The sequence below is a fragment of the Gymnogyps californianus genome, chromosome 2 (genome assembly GCF_018139145.2).
Source record: "Gymnogyps californianus isolate 813 chromosome 2, ASM1813914v2, whole genome shotgun sequence".
NCBI lineage: Eukaryota > Metazoa > Chordata > Aves > Accipitriformes > Cathartidae > Gymnogyps > Gymnogyps californianus.
Genome location: NC_059472.1, coordinates 17,146,252 through 17,164,963, shown reverse-complemented (window position 1 = coordinate 17,164,963; position 18,712 = coordinate 17,146,252). Strand labels below are relative to the sequence as shown.

At 43.3% G+C, this 18,712-nt stretch overlaps 1 protein-coding gene across 3 annotated transcripts in view; it reads right to left on the bottom strand.

The window, feature by feature from the left end:
* CSMD3 (CUB and Sushi multiple domains 3) overlaps positions 1–15,442 on the bottom strand; it is a 748,293-nt gene extending 732,851 nt beyond the window's left edge. For all 3 annotated transcript variants that reach the window (XM_050890742.1, XM_050890743.1, XM_050890744.1), the window contains exon 1: positions 15,265–15,442. In XM_050890742.1, coding sequence (XP_050746699.1) covers positions 15,265–15,442 — 178 coding nt within the window. The remainder of the gene's footprint in view (positions 1–15,264) is intronic.
* Between the last annotated feature and the right edge of the window lie 3,270 nt (positions 15,443–18,712).

Genomic DNA, 18,712 nt, shown 5'->3' with positions numbered 1-18,712 from the left:
AGCACTGCCTGGAGTCCTGATCTCCACATCTCAAGAAGGGCAGAGTGATGTTAAAGAAGATACAGAGATGGGCAAATAGCTGATCTTGGAACTGAAGCAGCTGCTTTTAGTTCCAGAGCAGAACTAAAAGTCCAGGACTCTTTCTGGAGAAGGTGGCAGTTTGGAAAGAAGATATCAGAGGGGTATATTCCTCTGTTTTCCCTCAGGGTATTTTGTTTGAGCTTTGTCAGTCCTTGCCGTGGAAGCCTTGGAGAAACAGATTTCATCTGCACAGCAAACCACAGAGGCCAAAAATGCTAGAGGACATTCTGTTTCAATGAAGGGCTACTGTGATATGTCATAGGTGTTCTGCAGGGACAGATGTGTGCCCTGGCCAGCACACGGAGATTGTGTGCAAATGGAGTAAGGCTAGTATGTCCGAATCATCCATCCTGAGCAGTCTCTGCAGAGCAAATGCTGTCTAATTTTTCAGGTGGTTATACCCTGGACAAACTGGGGAAGATTTTCATGGAGGAGAATGAAAAAGACTCTGAGAAAAAGCTCTTCCAGAGAAACTTCAAGACTCTACTCTAAAGCTGGCAGATAATGGAGTTTCTAAATTATGGAGTTTCTAAATTTCAGAGTCCACATAACTACCTTTCTGTCATTATGTTCTTATTATTATTCCACTTCATTTTCCGGAGAAGTTTTCTAAACATATCATCCTCTATTTCCTTCTCCCCCCAGTGCAGAAGATTTTAGCACAGGTGATCAGTATTAGGGCAGTGAAATGTTAATTTCTGTATTTGTTGTTGGTTGGGGTTTTTTTGCCATGTCAAGTCAATGACAAATTTCTTCTATGATAATTCCTCATTGCCATATTAAAAATGGTTGATTGGATCTGTTTATTCATACCTTACCAGAAAGGTGACTCAAAAAGATTGAGAAATGAAGGTTAAGTTAAACTTTCAAGCATCACTGGCTACTTTTACTGTTCCACAGAAAATGCTACATCTTTTTTCAAATAACTTTTTTGTCACTGCTACCTCCATAAGTGGATGTCTGGAAGAAAATACAGCATTGCTACAGTTTAGCATTTCCAACATAAAGTTCCTTTTTTCCTTCTTTCAAGAATTCATATATTTAACTCCATTGTGAAAGATTAGACAGATAAAGAAGCTTTCAGCAGAATCACAATACAGGTAATTACGGGTCTGTCAGCATTTCCATTATGAACTCCGTTTAGCATTAAGGGTTTAGCATTTTTCCATCATTTCAGAAAATGTCAAATTGAAAGCTGGCATGCAGATTAGCAGCCTGGATGCAAATTTGTTTACACAAAATATCTAAATCTGCTCAGCTGTTTTTGATTTAGAGATCAGCCAGAAACTTTAAACTCTCAGGGTTTCTCATGTGTTTCTGCCAACTTCTAGACCAAATCACAGTTAAAAAAATGTGATTGGTTAATAAACTGTTGACTCATTGTCTTCAAAAGTTTTGAAATTATTTACTTTAGGCTTTAAAATGGATTTTAGAATTTCTGCTCATCTTGCAACTCTAGTCTTTCTCCTGCCGTCTTTATAAATGAATGATGAGTTAGAAGAGGATTTGAAAACTATAATAAAACCTGATAGTAATCTTAAAGTCTGAAACATTTTTTTAGGACTCACTTAACTACCATCATAAGACAGTGAACAGAACTGGACCAAAGACTGTAAGGTTTTTGAGAATGTCAACTACTTAACCCACTAGCTCTAATACCATTTTAGGGTACTGGCCAAAAAGAATCTGATGGAGTTCAACTGTTATAGTTTTTCAGTTTCTTCAGTAGTCCCATGGACAGTATGAACAGTTTTGTAGAGCTGTCACATCCTATATAAACTCCTCTGTATTGAAAGGAAGTATTTTGTTTGTTGTAACAATCTGCTCTGTTCTGCTAAAAGTCAATGACAAATCTTCTTTTCATTTCAGTGGGGACAAGCTCTAAAATAATCTACTGGTAAATATTTCAATAAGGTTATAATTGAATGGATGATCACTCTTGTTCAAAAATACACTTCTCACTTGAGAAGTAAGAAGCTTTGAATGGAAAGACTTACAGCCACCAAGCAACATGCAATAGAAACACTGTTAGAAACATTATTGAGCCATCAATAGAAATGAGATAGAAAAATAGTATTAATTCAGAAGGAAAAAAAAATCACTGAGATTGTAAAATATGGATATTCAAGTAGATAATTGGTATATTTAAAATCCTGATAAGAGATGGGCAAACAGGAAAAATCAATTATATAGCTTCTCAAAAAATGCACAATCATCCAAGTGTGCCAGACAAAGAACAGGAATCTAGCCCCAAACAGTCTGTGAATTAAAAGCAAGATAAAAGTATGGTAGAAAAGACATGGTGCAAATAAACTTTGTGCAAATGAAACACGGAGGAAGCAGATGAGGAGAAAAAAACTGGTCAATTAAATATATCCAGATCAGTTTGGCCAGAGGTTGTTCACCTACAGGACACTGTACTGGCTTAATAATGGAAAAAAATAAAACTTTTAAGAATGAAGAAAATGTTGTTCAGAAAACATCTCAGCATTAAAGTACAGCTATATCGTCAGAAGTATCTGCAAATTCTTTAATCATGATTCAATGCTCATTGTATTGTGTACTACATTTTTTAATAAATGGCCCATTTTCCTTATAGTTACCTCAGACTTACCCTAAATTCTAGCAGGCTATTCGTGACTTCTTAATAATTACAGAGGTTCTGCTGAGCAGATTCTCTCCTTAGCTGATATCTGTGGCATGGTCTGACTCTGTAGATTAGACATTTGTATTAACTCAGCTGTCAATGGATTTCAAAGAGGTGACCAGTACAAGAGGCCCCAAAGGGAGCAATTTGGAGCAGAAGCTTTCACAAGTCAGATACGTAGCAAACTCTCTTGATTTCATTGAAATGCTCACAGTCAATCTTGGAACAAGTGAATAACAGAATCCCTACAAATCTAGCCCTGTTTTACCCTATGTGATTTTTTTGCCTTTTCGATTTCTTTTTTTTTTATTAATCTATGATATTCTGTAGGATCTAGAGTCCTGACTAGTCTGTTCTGGTCATCCCAGAATGATGAAATCAGTAAAAGATACAGTAGTAATATTAGATCTGTAAAATTTCCCTTACCATGTCACGTGGACAGTTTCATTGCATACATTGGAGCTTTAAAAACAGAGAAGATACATCTTGGATTTCAAAAATATACCAATTATCCAAGTTTTAACCATCTGATTCTATAGTGTTTATTTGTATGGAAGTAAGGATTTTACCTTTAAGTTACTATTACGTTTTGACCTTTTTTAATCATGTATTTTGAAGTTTCTTTGTTTGGGGTGAAGGGGTATTATCTCGGTTACCAAAAAATAATCATGTAGACAGGCACAATAGACTGAAGAATGAAAATAAACATTTCTGACACTCCACTTTTCCAATCTTGCTTTCTTGCAGATGATTTAAAATCCAAAGAACATACTGAAAAAGTTAGTAAGTCTAATCTATGACTGTAAGACTGGGAGGATATTTAATTTCCTAACAGATTACCCTTACATAGTTATTACCTTGGGCCACAAAAAGACTTTACAAATGACATAGAAACTGCAGATAACTTTCTATATTTTACTGCAGCCTTTATGTTTTTGGGACTTCTCCAGTGGTACTTGTGGAGTGGGAAGAGAGTTTGGGAAGGGAGCCCAGAAGTGCAGGGGAGGCTGGATAAATTGGGAAAAATTACAGGAGCTAGCTGATGAGCTAGAATTTGAGCGTAGTAAAAATATATAGATAGAGCTTAGGAGAGTGGGGGGTTTTTTTATGGGTAGCTTAATTTAAATCTAGCTGAAATTAGTGTAGAAACTCACACAAATTTCAATGACCTGCAATTGTAGTACTAGAAAGATTTAAGAATTTTGGAAGCATATCCTTGGGGAAGTTATGGAGGCAGGCATGCAAGAGTCACCAAGGCTGTTGAACTCATTCTATATTAAACATTGATTCTATTGCTCATTGCTATTTCAGATAAATAGCTTTGAGAAGAATAAGTTTGTCAGGATGTTTACAAAAATCGCTGTCTTATATGGTTGATTGGTGCAATTTTCCACTGCTGATAATGCAAAAGCCAATAAAATATATCTCATCTATTGGTCAGGGGAAACTTGTTATCCTTGCATGAGAAGACATGGGACGTTCTGTTGGCACTGTATCCTCTATGAAAAACACAGAAATGCTATTGGTAGTCTAGTGTCTATGCTATTTTTCTTTCCACGGAAGGGGGCAGAAAATTCAACTTTCTCAAGAATGCTGAAGTACTTGGGTAGAAAATTGGGCCACTGAAGAAGTATAATAACATTCACATTCTTACAAGTTGTCTGTAATTGCATAAGGAGAATATGGTTGAATTTATGATATATGAAAGTTCATTAAATAGAATCTATAAAAACCTCTAAAGAAATACTCTCCCAAATGTCAGAGGTATTTTATTTTCCCAGGAAGGAGTTGCCAAGACTGAAATAAAGGGTAAAGAGGTGATATTATCAAAGTTCCTGAAGCTAATAACTATGTGAATTGTGTGAAGGAAATGACTGGCCCCCTTCAAAAGAGCTCACAGAAAGGAGCTGCTATTGAAAAGAAGAATGCTGAATGAAAGTGATAGATATGCTGAATAGTAATGCGGAAAGGAGTAGGTAATGATGTTCCTATTTGTTTTTAAGTTGAAGATCACACCAAGAAACTGAGGACTGAGCAGTCAGTTCCCCTCTTTCAGTTGTAAGAGGACATTTTTCAAGCCCATCAAATGTAAAATGTTGATTTTTTTCTCAGTTCCGGGATCCTTTATTGAAGGGTCTAATTGAAAAGGAAATCTTTTAGCAGTTTCATATAAAAGGATTTCATATTCGATAAATAATGTGAATGCTGTAAAAATCTTAGCCATTTTCGTAATAGTCCTAACAGGGAAGGATTGATGTCATGAGTATTGCTAAAAGATTCACTTGGTAAAGTACAATTTGTGTCACTTTACTTCAATACATTAGACTGATGAATATTTTCTAATCAGATAAGCACTTTTGTGAACACTATATTGATGTAAAGATTTTGGAGAAAATGTCTTGCCCTTTCAGTAATACATTATGAATTATGAATTATAGGTATTTCTTCTCTTGTGGTCATTAAAACTGCCATGTCATGCAACAAGCATTGCTAAAGTCAGTAGCAGTAGTCATATGATTAAAGTATAAATGTCAGTTAGCATAGGTATATTCAAGGAAAAACACACAAGATGAGCATGGTCATGAATTAAGCATAGGTTCTTCTTGATAGAGCACACAGCTACAGATGCCTGCTATCAGAAGTGCTGGCGTGCACACACACACCTGCATGCGCGTGTGTGTGTCTGTGTTCCCACATGCACCTGGAGATGTATGAAAAAAGCGTCTTTTACTGCAGAGCTCATTGACTTGACTATGTGAGGTAGCCAAAGACCTGTTCTTCTTTTCTTCCCTCCACCTTTGGTTAACCAAGTAGGCTTTCCAAAAGTCAGGATTTGGACCCTTGTTTTCCAGTATATTTTAGTTCTTGTGATTTTGACTCCATATATTACATGGTTTTAGACTCTGTCACAGTGGCAAATAAAAAGAACGTGCTAGGCGAAGATAAACAAAATAAAATTAATGTGGAAACTCCCCTATTTTTGTGCTTTGGTTTTGCTAGCTAATTCAGCATTTTCAAACATAACTACATATCTGGAATATATGATAATCTAATAAAAGTAAAACCAAATTGCATTAATAATTAAATCTGAAAGCATTCTAAACTGAAATCTATTTTCTCAGTTCTTACTAGTTCCTCTGCAGCTATTAGCAGCCTTCCGCAAATTCAAAAATATTTTACTGGAGAACAAAAATTTAGTAAGGAATATTGAAACCAAGTTGTAAATCAGCTGTAATTCAGCATATGTCCGGACAAAAGGCAAGAATACTCTTTGGTTTAAAGGACTACAGCTGACAGTGTGTAAGCATCCTACCATTACATTGAATCTAGTGAACTGATACCCAGAAGTGCTGACGCGATCATCAATACAATGTGGAAAGACAGAGCATTTTCTGACTATAGGCAAATATATAATTTATTTTACTTAAACAGAATCGTAAACAATTTACTTTGTAATCTTTAGGTTTATAATGCAATGTGAGTTTTCCAAAAAGCACTTCTATTGAAAATTTGTAGCGTATTGTGAAATACATGGCTTCTGTTACAACTTATATTTCTGAGTCAAATGAAATATATGTACAGAAAACTGTAATTCAAAACTCAGTATGAAAAGAAGCAGAGGCAAATCTACTCTCAAAGTTCCTATTCTGGACTCTCCTGGTGCTTTCAATGGGCTCAACAACAGGCAGTTTAGAAGCTCATTTTATATTCTGTTTTATAACTTCCATTCATCTTTGGATCAAAGCTGATATACAGAAGCAAAAATGCAACTTCTAGTACAGACTTTTAAAAGATCGGTTTTAATTAGACTAAGCTTCGATTCGCAAAGAAAATTGCACAGCAATCAAGAAAGCTAACTACAGTAGAATGTGAAATTTTCCTTCTGGATCAGATTAAATAGTGGAGGAAAAGTTTTGTAATTCAAGTAGTTCCATCTCAACCCTATGTTGAAATGAGAAGAATATCTGTACTCTGCATTTATGTAGCTCATTTTAGCTAAAGACTCCAAACTACACTTGCAGATATCCACTTGCTGGGTCTGAAAACAGTTCTATAAGAAGATAATGATCACAGAGGGATCATCTTAACTGCCACTGAAATACAGCCACCTCTGAGATGTGATATGTCAGCCTCTTTAAATGATAATACCAGTATTAAAATAAAAAAGAAAATAGCACAGAAATATTTTTTTCTGTGTTTGAAAGGTGATCAGAGGTTTTCATTCTACTAAAAACAGTTTTATAGGAACTATATTTGGTAAAAATTCCCTAAATCTGTTGGAATAAATAATTGTGTCAGTTAATTCTTAATGTGCTAGGATCAGTTTTTCTTAATGTTTTTAGTAACTGGTGTTTTTTCTTTTCATCAAGTTTTCCTCCTAACATTTGCTAGCTATCACTACTTGTACACTCGTTTTTTTAGTGAAGTCAGTTACGTATTATAGCAGAACTTCCTTCTGAGATTGGGAATACACAATAAATTAAAGTGTAATGGATAGCTTAGGAAGCACATACATTCCAAGTTATTACCTGTGCCTTTGTAAGCTAACAAAGCAGTTTGTTGAATTTCTTCGTAACATCACCAAATATATAAACATAATTCCTATAAGTGCATATTATATATGTATGTATACACATATGTGCATGCACAATTCCGTAAGAATGAAATCAAACAAGTTACAATGCATGAAGATATAAAGCCAATAAGATATGTAAATATAGGAAACAGACAGAATTCAAGGTCAGAAGTAGTGATTCATGATCTGTATAATCCAAGTAATTACTCAGTCATCTCTGCCTCAAGCCTCCAGATTCCTTTAGTCCTATTGCAAAGATAATCTGTGTTATTTACAGGCCTCGGGAGGTGAGAATTCATCACCCCGTGAATCCTTCTGTGGTTAAGTTACTTACTGTTATTCATTTTATTTCTATGATACAATATGAATATGATACATGACACTATGATGCATTTTGTAGAATCCACGGGAAAATGGGCAGTCCATCTCTCTATGTCTGTGCTGGTTGCATGTCATCTTGCTCTTTGACAACACAATTCTATGAGAGCACCAGTCCTGGTCGAATCCCTTGTATGCCGTTCCCCAATACTTTGAGGCTCGCTCTCTATGAGTAACATTGTTCCTAAATCTATAAATGTATCCATCTAACATTTCAGACACTGGGAAGGAGATGATGAATTTCCTTCTTTGACATTTACAATGGTATTCAGCACTTGTAGTGCCGGAATTATGGAGCCATAGTAAGCCTTACGTGATCTGTAAGAACAAGGCAGTGAGACCATGAATGTAAATCTGCCCAGGAAAAGTAAACAAATAAATGTAAACATCTACAAAAACCTGGTATGTCTGTGTGTGTGTGTGCATGTGTATTTTAAAAAATCTTCCTCATAGTCGAATATCCTTGTCCATTCTATTTCCCAGAAGAAAAGCTGGATGTTGGGAAGCAGATAATCAACTTTTCCTAATGCTACCAAGCTTTTTTTTTAAGAGGCAGGTGACATCCTGTACATTACATATCATTCACCCTTCTATTCAGGTCCAAGATAAGTGCCAAATATTGTCCCTTGAATTTTTGATAAATGTAAAGATTCTCTCTTTTTGTAGAGAAATTGTACAATTTCATTGAGAAGGAAACATTCTTCTGCAACTTTGTTTGAAAGGCACGTGTCTAAAGCTTGTAAAAGTTCTGGAATTTTGCAATAAACTTTAGCATGAAAATTATTCAGTCAAAATGGTGAGGTAAGTTTTATAGCCTTGTAATAACTACTTTTATCATATACCTCTCTGATTTGTTACTTAAATATTGCTTCTTGAAATATCTCATGTAGTAAGAGCTGCTTTAAAATTATAGAGGTCTAAGAAAAAAACAGCAACATAGACCAAGTTGTCTGTTCTCTCACTGTTCTTTCCTGGGAGATTGCTTTGGAGTAACTGGTAAACTAATTTCCCACAAAGGCTTTCTTCTATCATTTCAACCTTAACCATTATGTCCAGAAATACAAGCTGAATGATACCCATCAGCAAGAAGTTGAGTCTGAGATGTCACAACCCTGTTGAATTAGAATTTAAGTTTTCTATTAGTGGAGAAGGAAAAAAACAATTTTTGCAGCAGATCATATAGCCTTCCCTATTGCTACCAGTTTCAATTTATCAGGTTCTGTAGAATTAACATTTTACATGTAATTGCAAGTTATTTTACAGATGTTTTCCTTTGACTTATACTGTCTCTCTCTGTCCCAGCATTATAACAATGGACTCACTTGGCCTTGCTTCAGAGGTGCTAACTAGTTCCCCAGGCTCTTACTGGAGCCAGCTGAAATCAGAAATGCTCACCATCAGGTAGTGTCCAAGACACTTGTTTTTAAAAAAGGAGGGATACAAGGCTACGTTATTCTTCATAACCTTTTCTCTGAAAGGGTGTTACAATCATGCAAATTGAGCCATCCCCACAGGATATTTGAAAATCTTTTAAAATTTCTCTAAACAGTTCTGTGCTTTTCTTTCTGTTTACTAGATCCATGTGCATTCAGTGGTTACAAATCTCAAATTTTGGGGGTTGACCTATGTAGCACATCAACAACTGTGGGTATAATAAAGCCAATTTTATTACAAGCTTTCATACTATTCAGTGCTTTCAGCCAGATGCAGAGTGTAAAGAATGGAGGATGTATATGAATGCAATGATAGGGAATGGGAAGGGAAGGGAAGGGAAGGGAAGGGGAAGGGGAAGGGGAAGGGGAAGGGGAAGGGGAAGGGAAGGGAAAGGGCAGGACAGGAGAGGAAAGGAAAGGAAAGGAAAGGAAAGGAAAGGAAAGGAAAGGAAAGGAAAGGAAAGGAAAGGAAAGGAAAGGAAAGGAAAGGAAAGGAAAGGAAAGGAAAAGGAAAGGAAAGGAAAGGAAAGGAAAGGAAAGGAAAGGAAAGGAAAAGGAAAGGAAAGGAAAGGAAAGGAAAGGAAAGGAAAGGAAAGGAAAGGAAAGGAAAGGAAAGGAAAGGAAAGGAAAGGAAAGGAAAGGAAAGGAAAGGAAAGGAAAGGAAAGGAAAGGAAAGGAAAGGAAAGGAAAAGGAAAGGAAAGGAAAGGAAAGGAAAGGAAAGGAAAGGGCAGCAGAAGGAGAGAGAAAAGACAAATGAGTGGAGCACAGGCCAGTCCATGCCTGTTAAAACATGATGTTCCAAAAGCAGCCTCTGGCTCGGGAGACCCAAAACTGCTGGCTGCTGAAATCGAGGATAATGTGCTAGTCACTCCGTACTTGCTGTGTTTCTCATACCTTTCCCTAGACTGCTGCTAATAGTCACCGTTGGAGATAAAGGGCACTAAGCTAGAAGGGCAATTGATCCTACTTGACTTGTTCCTCAAAAACAAACAAAAAAATCCCACAAGCAGGCAAAAAAACAGGTAGACTACAAGTTTCTGCTATGTTTATTGCACAGGAGTTTTGGAAAAGGAGGGATTTGAAAGCACATCCACGGAATTCTTTAGGTCTCGTGGGCTTGTGCTTGCAAGTCGAGATATTGATAACCGAGTTGAAGGTACAACCCGTCCCTCTTCAGCCTGTGTGGTTGCCTGGAGCCCCCAGCCCGCTCCCGCGAAGAACGGGCTCATTGCGCTCAGGGAGGGAGGGGCTATTTCTGTATGTTAAACAAATAAACAAACAAACCAACCAACCACCCTAATGCTGTCTCCGACTTGCAAACAGAGACTTGCAGGAGCCACCGAGCTAAAGAAAGCAAAGCCAAACGAAGAAGACTATTATTAAGAAGGACTCCCTGGAGGTGCGGCCGCCTTGGGCGGCTGCGGAGGCCGGTGCCGGTACCGCTGCCGGTACGGCTGCCGGTGCCGGGCGCGGGTGGAGCCTGCGGCGGGCTGCCGCCGCTCCGTGCCGCTCCGCCTTGCGGCTGCTGCCCACCGGAATGAAAAAGCGGAGACTGCAGGCGACGTTCCTCCGTGCCCTTTGCGGGTCCCTAATGCCACCGGGCAGGGGAGGGAGAAGCGGTCCCTGCTGATGCCGCTGAGAGGGGTTGTGTGTTTCTTCGTTTCTGCCCTGCAGAAGAGGAGGAGGAGGAGCCGTGCGCTAAGCGGCAGGCATAGCGGAGCCTTGTTCTAGCCCTGAACCGAAGAAGGGCGGGGGTCAGAGCGGGTAACTTTGTCTGCAACCCTGCAGAACTGTGTAGCTTGAAAAAATGGCTTAGGTGCTGTGCGCAGCCCGCTGAGCAGAAGCCCTGTGTGATCTGCGGGAGCTTATGGGAAGGAGGCACCGTAGAGGAGCTGAGCGTGTGCGGAGGAGTTGAAAAGGAAGGACGACGTTGTCCTTTTTCTAGTCAGTGTCTGCCTGCACCCCTGCGTGCTTACACACACACGCACACACGCACACTCACACACAAAGATGCAGCAGCGGCAGCGACCGTCTGGAAATGAGGAAACCTGAACCCACTGTTACCCGCCCAACCGTTTCCCCCTCGGGGACAGAGCGAGCACCTCGCTGCGCCCACCCGTGCCCCGCCGAGGAAAGCCGTCCGCCAGTAACCCTATAAGTCAAGTGACTGGGAAGGAAGCGGTGGAGAGGGGCTGGCGGAGCCTGAAGGGAGCGGGGTTGAGGTGGGAATGGGGGACAAGGGAGACTGCAGAGGTGGCTGAAAGGAGCAGGGCATGCTTTGTCCCTGCTAAATATTCCCACATGCCAGGTACCCATCACTGGAAATGGAAATCTTTTCCATTTTCTCATCACTTCTTCTGTCAATGAGCTGTTTAAAATCTCACGGCTTCATCTCCCTTTTATTTGAAAACTGCCCTTGTTCCGCTTGTCACAACTGCAACAGAGGAACAGAGGAACAACAGCAGAGGCAAACCTTCATTTTAGCCAGGCAGACAAAAGAGCAGACCTTGGAGCACTCTGCTCTCTGTCTTGGAGTGACAGCTAAACAGAGCTGAGAGATGGAGGAGTCTTGTGGCCTCTGGTCATTTCGCCTGATTTCTTCTCTGGTTTGCTTCCACAAACAGATCACAAGTATTTTCTACTTTTTTTTTTTTTGGTGGAGGGAGGTGCCAAACCAAAGGGGTGCAGGTATCAGTGATTTCTCTCCTAAATCCCAGGAGGCAAAGCTCATTGATGCTGCTTCATTTTTACTCCCCCCCACCTCATCCCCTCTCGTCCCCTTTTCTTTAAGGGAGTCGAATGGTGGAGGTTTCTACTCCCTGCTCCTCCAAGCTTGGTTTGTATGTCCCGAGCATAAATGGTGCTTCTCATTTCTCCCGGGGGGGGTGGGGTGGGGGGGTGGGAGGGTGGTGAGGAAGAAGAGGAAGGAGCTTTCCTAGGTGTCTTGCACATCTAAAGGGAAGAGCACAGGATCCATCATCCCCTGCAGCTGGCCAGGAATCACCCTGCTTGGCATTTTCTAAGGGCTGGGTTGGGGGTGTTTTTTGTTTGTGTGCTTTTTGGTTGGTTGGTTGGTTGGTTGTTTTAATGCTTTCTGTGCCTTCTCTCACTTTTCAATGGTGCCATTTCTTTGCTTTTTTACTCCATGTCTATCCAAGGAAGATTTTGTTGGAGATTGATCCATGGTGTAATGGGATATTGTGTAAGCAGTTAAAGATTTTTGTTGAAGAAAGTACAATTCCTCTTTACTTCAGCTCTTTCTATCACCTCTTCCCCAGTATTTCTGAGAATTTCCTTCCTCCCATTTTCTCCTTCTTTATTCTCCCTTTTCTAACCCCTCCCAAGTATTGTTGCAAGGTTCCAAAGAGGCACGAATTTATATACAAACATGAAGAATTTTTTTGTCTATATGGATATATACAAGAAGCGCATAACTAATCAGATAGGAACATGGCTCTGTAAGCACCCTGGGATAGTTTGACACCTGTAACAGTGGGATAGCTGTGGATCGAGACTGGAGAAATGGCGACAGGATGATGACAAAAGCAGGAAGGGCCTGAGAGGCAGATATCAAGCAAAGCTGTGGAAGTGGTCTGGATGACAGGAACCTCAGCAACAGTTTGGGTGTTATGATGTGGCGCTGGACTATTCAGTAGAAGCGATTAAGCAAGGAAGGGTATGGGCTAGACATTGCGGAGGTGGGGTGTGGTGAGAAGGCCTTGCCAGGCAATGGTAGAGCAGATGCAGGATCTGGGGAGTCACCTTGCTCCCAACATCTGGAATGTTTTAAACGGGCAGGTATTCATTCATCGTGTGCCTCTGCCAAGGTTTCTGGGAGCAGAAGTCTGTGCTGACACAATGGGAATGTAAATCAAGGTAAAATGTATTCATTCATGGGAGTTAAGAGAGAACTAAATATAAATGCCCAGAATAGATGCAGTGCTGCAGTGAGTCTAAGCCAGCTCTTTAGAACTTGGCTGCCTAAGGGAGCCTGCATCCAGGATGCAAAATCTGACCTACTGGATTTGCAGTTGCTGGGAGGACCCCCCCAGTCTGAGGGAAGTCTACGTGAAGTGCCAGGGCCAGCACCTGGGAAGCTCAGGCCCTGACAATAGAGAGAAAACCACTTCACAGCATCTCTCTGGGACCGTACGTGGGCAGGAAGGGAAAGGGCCAGTTTTGCAAAGCCGCCCGTTTCTTCTCTTTTTCTTGGGCTGTTTTAGGTGCTTCACCCCAGCTTTTGCCCTCAGTACCCAGTGGTTTTTTTCCTTCTCACACCCCCAAGGGCAGGCGAAGTGGCTTCTCAACAGGTGCTGTGGAAACTTGCACGGCTCCCGAGGCCATCGCGACGCGGGGAGAACCGCCCGAGTCTTTAATTTTGTAGGATGCTGCCGCCCCGCGACTCGCGCTCACAAAGCAGCGGCTCCGGCAGCAGCTCCGCAGCCACCCCGTTTGCCCCAGCGCCCCCGTACCGCGCCCGCTGCGCGCCGCGGAGCGGCACGGCGCGCCTCGCAGGCAGCGAGCCCCTGCCTCGCAAATGATCGCGCCCGGCGTAGAGAACGCGTTAGTGACAGGGGGCTGAGCCAGGGAAAAGAAATGCCCCCAAAGCCCCGGGTTGGTCTTTGATGGCAGACCTTCTCCAGAACGGTGCAAAGCGCAGGGAGCAGCTCGCCTCAATAGATGCAAGCAGAGAGAAACTGCCTGTAATTAAAATGTGCATTAACGTCGCAGGCAAGCCCCTTCCCCTCGGATCCCTCGTGTCAGGATAACGTGGGATGAGGTAAAAGCCCTCGACACCCCCTCCGTGAAACACGAATTATCTTTTCCACGCGATGCAAATGGGGGGACAAGCAGCTGCAAAGCTCTACAATAAACTGTTTCATCCAAGGCAGAGCCAGCTTGGGAAGGCACGCCTTTGAATGCTCCCCCCCCCCCCAACACACCTCCTTCCTACCCATGCAGGCAACCTCTGTAGGCGATAACCAAGTCTAAAAACTCGGAAAGGATCGATAATGTCTACTAAATATTCCAGGAGTGTATGAGTGTGGCGGGGAGGAGGGATGAGGATGAAGATGGGGATAAAAGGGTGATTAATCAGATATTAATCACTGGCCACAAACAAGGGGAGATTATTTAGGGTAGGCAGCCGACTGTGGGGAGTTGCAGAATAGATCCTTTTACTGAAGGCACGCGTGATGGGATCAGCACTTCACCGTTTAGCGATGCCTGTGTAATTTTGAAGGTGCACATTATTCAAGCCACATATTTCTTCTTTTCTCTGTGTGTAGCATTTCCCTTAACTGTCTGGAAGCACAGACTTAGTGGAGATATTTATGCCGCTAACTAGAGATTTCCTTTTTGCTCTCCTTTCATGAACACAGAAGCAGGAAGAAAGCAAAATAGCCCCTGCCCGGAAAAAAAAGAGACAAAAAAACCCAACCCCAAACCCTCCACTTACATCAGGGAATAGGGACCAAAGGAGGGAAGAGAAAAGGTGTCGATCTTTGCACCCAGCGGCAGACCATGCCTCCAAGGCTGAATTGCTAACGTACCTTTTCGACAGCCAGGGAGCCCTGCATGCATACAAACAGCTGAGCGTGAAGCGCATTTCGGGCTGTGAGACGGCTACGCACACGCTGGGCTTCTCCGTAACTTTCCCCACGCAATGGGTTAAACTAATAAGTGCATCGATACAGGCATTCCCGCAAAGAGCCCGTTGCTCGACCGAAAACCAGAAATGTAGGTAATCCCCCCCCCCTCCCCACTACCATCATCATCACCTTAAAAAAGTCATCCGATGGGATTTGCTTGAATATACACTAGTTAGAGGCTATATAAACCAACTCACGTCTCCGTTTGAGCATACTGCAAGAATATTTATTGAGCCCCAGCTCAGTCACTGCATTGAACGCCAAGCCTGGCAAGCAAATACATTTCCTATCTCCGAAGAGAGCTCTGAATCAACTCCTTCTTTCCTCCCCGCTTTAGCGATCATTTATATCTTTCCATTGCAAAGTACCCAGGGTAAAAATATAAAATAAGAGATAAATATATTTTGAAATACATCTTGGTATAAGGCGAGAGCTTGCAACGCCCTGACCGAAAGCAAACGGACCCCTAAAAATATACCCCTCAAATACTACCCTACCTTTCACACACGAAACCATCAATAAAAAGACGAGGTTCCAAAATGTAAATCCACTTTTAATCTCCATTTTCTTCACCAGGATGAAGTCCAGCCGGCCACATTTAGTACATCCCCTTTCCCAAAAGTCTGCTAATTTCGATTCCTTTGCACGGATTTCCCCTCTGCAGATCCCTTTCATATTATTCTTGAGAGCTCCTAATTCCTGTTCCTTGGCCAGGCGCAGCGGAGTTGTTGCTGTTGATGGTGCGCGGTCACAGCTCGGAGTGAATGGTGTTTCTGGGATACCACAGCAACCTTGACGAGGACTCAACCATCTCTCCAACGGGGGCACAAAGTCTCAGCTACTCTCGATCGTGTCTTTTCCTTCCCCCCACCCCCCCCCGCTACCCCAACTCCCTGCACAGCCGAAACCCACCACAATCCTGGCTCGTTACAGCAGCCACCAGGAGCCACGGAAGAGCATCTTAAAGCTCAGACACTCTCTCCAATAAACTCCAAACAGTATTTGCAATTGAGATTCTCCCCCCGCCCCCCCTGTTCCCCCAAGAGGATCAATTCTGCCTAGGAAAACGGCTCGGGAAATAATACAGTGGCGAGGTCTCCACAGCCTCCCCGGAGGAGCCTCCGGCAGCTAATACGGCGGGGCTCATCCAGCCTGCCGCCGCTCGCAAAAACAATCAGTGCCTCGTTATTAAGAATTCACGTGCGGTGCTTGGGGGCTGCCATCGTCACCACCGGCACACACTCACACTCTCACACACACACACACACAGGCGCGCGCCTTCGGGCACACACCTCGCACGGCAGCGTGTGCGTCTCCGAGGGGATTTGCAGGCTAATTGCTCTGCGCGGAGACATTAATTACAGGCCGGTCTCCGCGGGCGCGGGGAGGCGGCGGGTGGGAGCGCGGCCACAGCCGTGCCCGCAGCTGAAGGGGGCTCTTTGCCGCGGCGGGCGGGCGGAAGGCGGCTCCGCGCAGCGCCGCGCAGCAGGCGGGGCGGGCGGGGCGGCAGCTCCCGGCGGGCCGGGCCGGGCCGGGCCGGGCCGGGCCGGGCGGGGGCGGCGCGGCCGCGGCTCCTCCAGGAAGAGCGCTGGCGCCACCTAGCGGCCGCGCTGCCGCGCCGCCGGGGCCGCGCCGCTCCGCGGGGGGAGCCCCGGCTGAGGGGGAAAGCGGGCTGCCGGCCGGGCCTCCGGGAACCGGCACCGACCCCGCCTTGCGGGGCTCGGGACCCGCGCTTTCGGCTTCCCTCCTCTGTCCGGCGCAACTACCGCGCAAGGTGCGCGGGGCGGCGGTTCCCTCCGCCGAGGGCGGCGTGTGGAGGGGGCGGGCAAGCAACGCCTGCGGTGCCGGGGGCCTGCGGGGGTGTGCATGTGGGTGGGTGCGCGGGGGTGTTTGTTCCAGGTGTGTGTGGGGGTGGTGGTGCATTTTTGTGCACAAGGGGGTGTGTGCACGTGTGACTGTCCCTATGGTGCGAGTGCGTCTGTGCGGGCCTGCTTGTGTTAATGCATGCGTTGTGCGTTTTTTGTGTGGGCGAGTGTGTGTTTGGCTGTGTGCGTGTTTGCGCCTGTGAGTGTTTGCACGTGCATGTGTGTCTGTGCAAGTGTGTGTGTTTGTGTGTGTACATGTGCTGTCATGTTGAATGTGGGTGCACATGTGCATGCATGTGTGCATGTGTGTGATTGTGTGTGTGAGCGTGTGCGTATTTCTGTGTGTGCACCTGTGTGTGTGTGCATGTGTGTATGTAAGTGCAAGTGTGTATGTGAGTGCATGTGTGTATGTGAGTGCATGTGTTTGTGTGTGCATCTGTGCTTGTGTGATTCTGTGCATGTGAGTGCATGTGTGTGTGTGCACACGTTGTGTGTGTATGTGCATGCATCTGTGTGTGTGAGAGTGTTTATGGATCTGTTTCTGTGAGTCTGTGTGTACGTGTATTTTGTGTGTGCGTGCATATGTGTGCATGTGTTCTTACATGTGTATGTGTTCATTTATACAGGTTTACATGTGTATGTTTGTACATGAATGTGCATACGGTGCATATGTGCGCATGTGCATGTGTGTGAGTGCATGGGTGTAGTCTGAAGTGAAGTGCCGATGTACACGAGTGTGTGAGCTGGGAAGTTTTGTCAGGCAGTCACGAAGCGTGGATCTTTGCATGCGTGTCTGCACAGGGGTTTGCATTTCCCCATGTTGAACAGCATGTGTGGTTTTTGCATGTGCATGGAGTGCATTTGTGGAAAGGTGTGTCCTGGTTAGGAACTGTTTTCAACAGGGGTGTGGATGTGATGTGAGGCTTTCTATATATGTGTAGGTGCATATATGAATTTGTATGAACGTGTGTTTATGTATATATCAATTTTATATATATATATATATGCAGTAGTACCACAATATCATAGAAAATAGTATGGAAGGAATCTGGAAAGGTAATGATTCATCCTTTACTCCCAAAGCACAACGCAAAAGAGGAAGTCTGCATGGCCATGAGTCTGCTGCTACGTGGGTGTAGGGGTGAGCAGTATGTGCCTTCCTTCCACCTTTACTTACAACTGTACCCTGTTTTAGTGAGGCCAACAGCATTTAGCAGAGTGTGGCCCTGCATATGGCTGGCTGAACTCGTCTCTGTAGATGTAAGACTGCATGTAGCTGGCGTGAGGAAAGAATATCTTTAGCTGCAAGTGCTGACACTAACCGGCCCCATCGGATTCATACAGGTTTGTTTACTGGGGAGAAGCAAAGGTATATATTTCATGGCCTTATGTACTGTCTACAGCCCTCTCTTGCAGACACATAAGTCTTGGAGCGTGACTGTTGTAATTGAGGCTTGGTGGGCCTGTTCGCTTCCTCTGCAGTGGCTCAGGAATGTGATCCCACAGGTGATACGAGCCCTGTGCTGGTGTTAAGGGCAGTGCCACGTTAGGATCAACGTTTTGACAAAATTTCAGTGGTCCTTGTTTTAGGTAATGTGGGATGGGTGAAAATCACTCTGTTCAGAACCTGCCTTCTGTATTCATTAAAAGAATTCCAATATATCTCTCTTTACTATATACATGTATTTACATTTATGCATGTATGTATGCATGTATGTATGCATATAACTGGAATCCATTTTTCAAGAGTGATTCAAACCTGAAGGGCGACTTATGCTTTCAGAATAGCATGAATGGCCTCACTTCTATTATTCAGCTTTTTTTATGTGCTTGGACAAAAGTTCTGCCCTTATTCCCCCAAGAACACTTTCCAGCTCTGGAACTCAAATCTCCTTGGGGTAAATACTTCACCAGTTATAGAGGATAAGAAATAGATAATGAAGACCTAGACTTATTATTTCTAATTCATGCATTGCATTGCTCAGTACTTCAATAGCTAACTTATTTAGGAGGCTTATTTTAATGCTCTTAGAAGTCATGTCAGTCTGGCATCCAGTAAGATTTACGCTGTGAGTTATCT